Source organism: Xiphophorus hellerii, chromosome 1 (genome assembly GCF_003331165.1).
Source record: "Xiphophorus hellerii strain 12219 chromosome 1, Xiphophorus_hellerii-4.1, whole genome shotgun sequence".
NCBI classification, from domain to species: domain Eukaryota; kingdom Metazoa; phylum Chordata; class Actinopteri; order Cyprinodontiformes; family Poeciliidae; genus Xiphophorus; species Xiphophorus hellerii.
In genome coordinates, this window is record NC_045672.1 from 25,165,126 (window position 1) to 25,173,502 (window position 8,377).

At 38.8% G+C, this 8,377-nt stretch overlaps 1 protein-coding gene across 3 annotated transcripts; it reads left to right on the top strand.

Moving 5' to 3' along the window:
• Window positions 1–911: 911 nt before the first annotated feature.
• Window positions 912–8,105, top strand: wasb (WASP actin nucleation promoting factor b). 3 transcript variants are annotated; one of them, XM_032589807.1, is made up of 11 exons: window positions 912–1,186; window positions 1,858–1,998; window positions 2,630–2,716; window positions 2,815–2,911; window positions 3,215–3,244; window positions 3,342–3,371; window positions 4,611–4,806; window positions 4,910–5,085; window positions 6,418–6,980; window positions 7,684–7,795; window positions 7,884–8,105. In XM_032589807.1, the coding sequence occupies exons 1-11, from the start codon at window positions 1,088–1,090 to the stop codon at window positions 7,940–7,942; spliced, it is 1,590 nt and encodes a 529-aa protein (XP_032445698.1). In that variant the 5' UTR covers window positions 912–1,087; the 3' UTR covers window positions 7,943–8,105. The 3 variants fall into 3 exon arrangements, with proteins under 3 accessions (XP_032445698.1, XP_032445612.1, XP_032445773.1); XM_032589721.1 differs by having other exon boundaries at window positions 913–1,186; window positions 4,608–4,806; XM_032589882.1 differs by having other exon boundaries at window positions 1,078–1,179; window positions 4,608–4,806.
• Window positions 8,106–8,377: the final 272 nt, after the last annotated feature.

Genomic DNA, 8,377 nt, shown 5'->3' on the forward strand with positions numbered 1-8,377 from the left:
ACATATGGACCTAAAGGCCGCTCAGACAGGAAGAAGCCATTACTCCAAGCAGTCTGAAATCACGAGATTACTGTTTGCAAATATATTCAAAGATAAAGACCTTTTATTTTTTATAGACATTTATTAAAAAGTTATTGGTCTCAGTGACCATTGCTATAGTTAGAGGAAAATTTAGGAAGCTTGCAAGCCTAAAAAAAAAACATCCCAACTGTAGAGTACAGTGGTGGCAGCATAATTGTTTCCTGCAGGGGGTTCTGGCGAAGAAGAAAGAACATAATGTGCAACACAGTAAGACAAACAGGAAGTTAAAGCGTCGACACAAATGGGTTTTTCAAATTGTCAATGAGCCCAAGCCTACAGCTGAATTTACTACAAAGTTATCCTAAAGGGCAACAAGGTTAATCATTTGACTAGAACAAAGTTCTGAAAGTTTGCAGGCAAAGTTTAAACGAGTTTGAACAAACCCGACTCAGTTACATGAGTTCTGTCAGAGGGAACCGGCCACAGCTGCAGCAAGCAGTAGTGAAAAGCTTCTTGAAGAATACCAAAATAATTCACTCCAAATCATGCAGTTTATTGAAAGATAGCTTTACAAATATTTAAGGAAATGTGTGCAAACTTTCCACTTTGTTAAAAGCTAAAAAAAAAAAATCTCTCTAAAAACTGGAAAAGTTTAGTTTAATTTATTGTCAGTGAAAAAAAAACTTCCCCTTTTATGCACTCTATGTTCAACTGTTTGAGATAAAAAGTTTTTGTTTGCATGGCTGTAAAATGAAGGCACTGGCATCAGAAGAAGAGCACACACACACACACACACACACCGCCTGCCTCTCTCTCTCTCACTCTCTAAAAATGGAAGTAACAAGTTGATTTGCGCATCAACTCTGAGCGAGAGAAGAAAAGTGGGGGTTAGAGAAGTGTGGTTGTCCGTTTCCTGCTTTGAGCTGATGTGTGCACAGAACAGAGAAGAGAAACTTCCTTTCTGGCAGTGCATTGTGAGGACGTTTTTGTTTGTTGTTTTTATTTATTTCTAGCAAATGCAGGACATATTAATTTCAAATAAACCGGAGCATTTGTGAGAAGGAAAATGAGCCGTGGGAAAAATAAACCGGAGAGCATCCCCGGCTCCCTGCTGAGCCAACAGGAGAATGAGAAGCTGGAGGAGCTCCTGGGCAGAAGGTGTGCTGTAAGTTCACAACTGACAGGGAGGCGGATAATCTTCTTAATTTACTCTCATTTCTGATCCAAGGCTTTACTCAGTCTCATTCTCTTCTTTTTGAAGTAGCTAAAGTCATATCCTGATGTGAATCGCTAAATTAACGGTTACATATTTGAATCTGTTTCTTGTAAGTTCAGTTTTTTGACTTCTAGTTATTAGTTTCTGAAGAAAAAAGACATCAGGTGTTTATTTTTGCAATGATTTTTTTAGTAAAGGATGTAAATACACGTTTTCTTACATTGGGTCATCAAGAAAGTGGGTAGCTGTAACAGGAAATGGTGGCTGAATCGATTCTTCCTCCTCTGTCAAAATTAGATTTCATGACTGTGTTTAGTCTCGCAGCAGAGCAGAAGTTAGTCTGTTCTTCATTCTTTTTAATCCACTAAAGTAAAGATTTGCTCAGAGTTTCTCTGTTGGATTTAAAAACCTGCAAAGCTTGAAAACAGCAGGTGCGACAGAAAAAACAGAAGAAAAACTTATCAGAGCAAATGAAAGCAGAGGAGGAAGTTAATCATCGTCGCCAAACTTCAAATTTACATTTGAACTGCAATAAAATGCCTTAACAAGTCATATCAGCTCTAAACTGTGTCCAACGTCTCTCTCTCTCTCTCTCTCTGTGTGTGTGTGTGTGTGTGTAGTCGATGGCCACAGCAGTGGCCCAGTTGTTCATGGCTCTGCCTCACAGCCCAGCCATGTGGAGTCTGCAGCACACTGGAGTGCTCTGCTTCGTCAAAGACAACCCTCAGCGCTCCTACTTCATACGCATGTTCGACCTGAAGGTCAGACAACAACCAAAAACCAGCAAATCACGCTCATCTTTAGGTGTTTTCCACTAAGTTCTCCTTTTGAAAAGTCACAAATAGTTCACACAACTTACTAAAGTTCATTACTTTTACAAACTGTGGAGTACTTTTTTATTTTAGACCAACATTTAAAACAGAAAACTGTTTAGTTTATTACTTTTATAAACTAAACATTAAACCAATATGTAGCTTTATACTTTTAATGAGACCAAGAGAAACTCCTGTTAGTTTACAAATCTAGAACAAACTTAAACAGTGCCATCTACTTAACCCAGGACAAGAACCAGACGTGGAGAACCAACATTTAGCTTTATACTGAATAAATTTAGAACTAAACCCAGAACAACTGGAACCAATATTTAGTTTTATCAGAACAAGAATCTAAAGAAACAGCTACTGGTTTATAACTTATGGACTAATTATTCTTAAACATGAGGAACCTACAGTATATGTAGTTTTATACTTTAACATTTTTGTCTTTCTTTTGGTTTTGTCTGTGTTTTCTTCTAATTCATGTAAAGCACTTTGAAATGCCTTGCTGCTGAAAATGTGCTTTATAATTAAAATTACCTAGCTTACCTGACATGATTAAAATCTTTCCCCTCAGGCTGGTAGGCAAATTTGGGAGCAAGAGCTCTACAACCAGCTTGTTTACTCGACGCCGCTGCCGTACTTTCATACTTTTGCTGCAGATGTAAGACATTCCCTGCACATTCTGCATTTATAAGTCAAAGTTTTCTCTACAAGTTCCACATTTCTTCATAATGTGTTTGATTCGATGTGCATTCGTAGGACTGTCAGGTTGGGCTGAACTTTACGGACCAACAGGAAGCGGACGCCTTCCAAGGCACCATCATGGAGAAAATCAACCAAAGACACAACCGACAAGGTCAGCATGAACAACTTCCTCACTGCACAGAGGGGCAAAAACATTTCTTACTCTTAGAAAAAAAATAAACATTTAAGCTCAAGTTGTCCTCTTTAGGAATTAGTTTGTTTTTTTTTTATCTGTAAAATCAACATTTTGTTGGTGTTACATCATCATACAGACAGTACAGATTTATTTTACTTGTTTATTCATTTATTTCTGCGTTTCTTTTCTTTTTTTTAAATTTAATTCTGTGCATTCGCGGCGCTGTTGTGACATCCTTGATGCTGTGATCCAAAATGGTGGCTTGTTTACAACCGACAGAGAAGAAACAGCGCCCCCCACCGAAGAATGGTAAGATATACCCTGGACCGGATGTTTAATACTAAAACTTTATTTGAAACATGCATCACAAACATGTTATGTGTTTTCTCTTTCCATATCGCTGCAGACAGAAGTTCCCTCCCTCCTGTTCCACCTGGTGTGTATCTCCCATGATTCATAGCTCTTCTCGCCTTATTACTAAAACATTAAAGTTTTTGTGTGTTTTGATAACCCAGAGACTTTTATAACTTTGTAGCGCCTAAGTTCGTTTTGGTAGTTTCGTAAAGCAACATTTATAAAAACGTCAGGAAGACGTACAAAGTACATTCAGAAGTATTCGCTTTAAATAAGAAGAAAAAAGTAAAAAAATTTGGTTAAAAAAAATAAGAATAAAAATAATAACAACCATTTTAAATAAATTTAATAAAATTAAATTAAATTACAGTAAAAAAAAAACAAAAGAAGAAAAATTATATTATGGAGTGAACGTTCTGTCTGAACGTTCAGACAACGTTTGCTGAACGTCGTCCGAACATTTGCTCTGTTTGCTCGCTGAGCCAAATCATATTTTCCCGAATGTCAGAATGATTAAATATAATTTTACTAGATTTTTGTTTATTTTACTTCAAAGTTGGAAACTTTCATTATGTTTTTGTAGCATATTATAATATTTTATTAGAATATTTGGGCCATTTGCTGAGTTTACTTTTTTAATAATGTGTCCGAAACATTTCTATTAGAATATATCAGTTGAGTTTTTATTGTTTTACAGGTTATTTAGTAGATAGTATGGCTGCATCTGAAATATTTTATCATAATTTATGTTTTTATTATTAAGACCCAGAGTTGGGTAGTATGCTAGTTATATTCACTTAATTAGTTTTGAGGAAGAAATACTTTTAGGAGTATTTTTACAATGCTGTGTTCTTTACTTTTAATCAAGTAATTTTATTATGAAGTGTTTCTACTATTACTTGAGTAAAATTTCTGGATTATCTACCTAATGATTGATAAACAAAAATCTTTTAACCAAAATTTTAGACACACACATGCAGTTTTTTATTAAACTTTCATAAGTTTTATATTGAAAGATTTCGGGGGGGAAAAAAACTTTTACCTGATTTTGTAATTATTTAAATTAATTATTTTCATTTTGGTCTTTAAAACAACATTTTCACATAATTTATATCCTGTTGTGTCTGATTGTGTTATTTTTTAAAAATATTAATCAATTGATGTTTTGATCAGTTACTCAGTACTCTTCAGTTCCTCTTCTTAGATACGTTTTACTTTTACTTGAGTAACGATATTTTAAAGTAGTGCCACCGTCACATATAATTTTTGTTACTCTGTCCATATGTGTTAATGTTAAAGCTTTTATTTCTCCCTAAAGCAGCGTCTCCCAGCCCTGCATCTTTCCACATGGCCACAGTGGACATCCAGAACCCGGACATCCAGTCTTCGCGCTATCGCTCCATGCCTTCCCCTGCCATTCCCTCAGCCGTCTCCATCAAAGGAAAAAAGAGCAAAAAGGACAAGAAAAAAGGCGTGAAGCTCTCCAAGGCTGACATAGGAGCACCAAGTGGATTTAAGTAAGGATTTGAGCTCCTAAAACGCAACCAGATGTCTCAAATTAATTTATTCTGGCATTCACAGATGGACTCTGCTTGTTCTTTTTTTTTCTTTTTCTGACAGGCATGTAACGCATGTAGGATGGGACCCCAACAACCTGGACCCGGATCTGTCGAAGCTGTTATCCCAGGCGGGCATTTCCATGTCTGACCTGAAGGATGAACAGACTTCCCAGTTGATCTATAACGTCATAGAGCAGTCAGGAGGCATGGAGGCCGTGAAAAGGGAGGTGAACCGAGGTCAGACTTTTTATTTCCACCTTTCTAATTAATCCTCTGCTTCCCAAAGGCTGAAACTAAAGCTACAGTAACTTTTATAAATAAAAAAATTAATTTTTTTAACATATTTATTAAAACTGTCACTATACTGTGACAGATAATCTGTGAAAAGATCCTCTAAATCAACAGAAATGAAAGTTCCTGTCAAAAACAACCAATCAGAGCCAGGAGGAAGGCCTTAGCGCTGTCACTCAACCCCGTGTATGCGCTGCTAAATGTGGTAATGGCAGAGAAACAACTTACTGTTACAGAAAAACCGTTTATCCACTGTCATTGCTATGCTAATTAGCCTTAGCATTCATGGCAGGCACTGCAGTCTGGAAGAAGTTGTTGAGTAGCAGAGAGTGAAGAGAACCAGGGGGATGTGAGCAGATCAATCAATCAATCGATTAGCGTTTATTTGTATGGCACATTTCAGCAACAAGGCATTTCAAAGTTCTTTAAATCATAAAAACACAAAAATACAAAATCATAAAACACACAGTCAACAATTGAAGCTTTACATTTTGCTAAGTCTTGTTGTTAAAAATCAAAATTTTGATTAATTTTTCATTTATTATGTTTCAAAATCAACTCTGTGCAGGTGAGTTTTTAGTCTAGATCTAAAGGAACTCAGTGTTTCGGCTGCTTTGCAGTTTTCTGGAAGTTTGTTCCAGATTTGTGGTGCATAGAAGCTGAATGCTGCTTCTCCATGTTTGCTTCTGGGGATGCAGAGCAGAACCAGAACCAGAAGACCTGAGAGGTCTGGACGGTTGCTATGACAACAGCAGATCTTTAATGTATTGTGGTGCTAAGCCATTCATATGAATGATTGACAGCGTTAAGTCCCTCCTTCTGGTTCTGATTGGTAGTTTCTAGGAGAAGTTTTAATAAATATGTAAAAACATTCAGCTCTGGTAAAAACTAAGAGCCCACTGCACTGAACCCGACTGCAAACCTCCTGGTTTGTCCTCCAAATATTGATTTCTGAGTGAAAACATTAGTATTGTTGTTTCTAAATGAATTTGAACTTGTTTTATTTGCATTATTTGAGGTCTGACAGCGCTGCATCTTTTTTCTTATTTTGACCATTTCTCATTTTCTGCAAATAAATACCAAATTTTTGCCTTGAATTTCAGAGACATGTATGTAGTTCATAGAATAAACATTTATATTTACCTATAAAAAGTTAAATCAGAGAAACTGATCATTTTAAGTGATCTCTTAATTTTTCCCAGAGTTGTATTTTTTTAATTAAAGTTACATCCTGCATTTTTAACTGGGTTCATTTCTAACCTTCGGTTTACGTCACAGGTGATGTTCCTCCACCTCCTCCTTCCAGCCGACAGGGGCCCCTGCCTCCTGTGCCGGGCCCCGGGCCCCCGGCTCCTCCTCCCTCCCGAGGTCGCTCTGGACCCCTGCCTCCCATCCCAGGCCAGCCGCAGCGTGGAGCTCCTCCCCCTCAACCGCCTCCATCCCGCGGCAGCCTGCCACCTCCTCCTCCAACAAGCAGAGGAGGCCCACCTCCACCGCCTACACCGGCCCACTCTTCATGCCCTCCACCTCCTCCGTCTTCACGGGGCTCCCACAGCATGCCACCTCCTCCGCCGCCATCCAGCCAGCCTCGCTCTATGGGTGTCCCTCCACCTCCTGTCCCCTCTGCACCCAGCAGGGGTGGTGGGGGAGGAGCGCCACCTCCTCCTCCTCCTCCTCCGCCTCCGCCTTCTCAAGCTTCTGCTCCTTCAGATTTCCCTCCTCCTCCAAAGATCGGTGGCGCGCCTCCACCACCTGCTCCTTCATCCTCCTCCTCCGGAGGAGGAGGAGAGGGCAGAGGCGCCCTGCTCGATCAGATCCGACTTGGAAAGAGTCTCAGAAAAGTAAAAAATAAACCCTTCCTCATATTTTTACACTTTGAATTAAATTTCCATCCATAAACAAACATGAAGGTGACTGACTATGCTTCCTTGAACAGGTTTTGCATAAAATCATTCATAGATAAGATTTTAGTCTGCTCAGTGCTCTGCTCCTTTCAGGATGAGATGTTTTTATGTCACTTTAAATCCAAATAATTTGCTGGTCACGCCCCCCAACTCAACGTTTACACTCACACGTGAAAATGGTTGCAAACGATGGACAATTATACAACCGTACATGTTTGAAAAGCAGAAGTGGAGCCTTCTGTGCAATCAAAAAGAATGCAGCGGGTGGTTTCTGAGTAGTAATTCAACAACAAAACACTTATCTTTTCCAGCAGCCATTGCAAAGCGCATACAGCGGTTAAATCAGCTGACCAAATGCGCTGGAGTTCCACCGGGGTTGCTAGGTAACTAGGCTGGGCTTTGCTGGTGTTGCTAGGCAACAGCACAGTTCCCATTACTTGTAACTTAATAATCTGGGAGTTTTCCTGTGTCATTTTCCAGACACCAAAAATGACCAAAACAACTGGATGTTGTTTTTAGTTAGTGCTTAGCCTGTTTTAGAAGTGTTAGAAGCTATTGGAACCCAAATGGAAATATAAAAATGTGCAAAAATATGAATTTTGCATAATAAAACCTGTTTAATGTGTGTTTCTTTATGCAGGTAACAGAAAGCTCTGAGCCGCCGCCGCCTTCAACGCCAGACGGAGGAGAGGGCATCGTTGGGGCCCTCATGATGGTCATGCAGAAGAGGAGTAAAGTCATCCACTCTTCCGGTAAGCATCGGTAAACATTTTTAAGAAAACTGAGCCCAAAGAAAAACAGAACAGACCCCTTCATGTGTGTGTTTGTTCGCTCCTGCAGACGAAAGTGAAGAAGATACAGGATATGACGATGATGATGACGACGAATGGGACGACTGATAAAACACCGGCGGCTGCGGATTCTGAATTTATTAGATATTAGTTTTAAGCTCAATAACTGTTACATGTGACGTTTCAAACTGGAAAACGACTCGTATTTATGGGAAAATTGCCTTTGCATTTGTGCTGGAGTTAATAAAGACAAACGGTTCATTAAAAAGGCTGAACGTTTCTTATTTAAAATTATGTGAAGAAATTATTAGTGATGGATGCAGATCCTCCTCCTGATTATCTTCTGTAGAAAACCCGACCTTGAATGTGGTCACATTCATTTATGGAGGCAAAATAAAAACCTAAATCTAAAGGTAATTTGTTGTTTTAACAAAATAATCAGAATTCCTGAAGAATTTATGTAAAAAATGAGTGGAGAGTTGATCATAAGGTCTGGGAACTTCTAACAAGTTTGTCTCCCTGGGGTTTGCATATGAGGTTACA

Bases quoted from the DNA above. Each gene is read 5' to 3' on its own strand.
- wasb (XM_032589721.1), top strand. From the start codon at position 1,088: ATGAGCCGTGGGAAAAATAAACCGGAGAGCATCCCCGGCTCCCTGCTG. The intron at 1,187-1,857 runs GTAAGTTCACAA...GTGTGTGTGTAG, and splicing joins TCCTGGGCAGAAGGTGTGCT to TCGATGGCCACAGCAGTGGC. The intron at 2,717-2,814 runs GTAAGACATTCC...GTGCATTCGTAG, and splicing joins TTCATACTTTTGCTGCAGAT to GACTGTCAGGTTGGGCTGAA.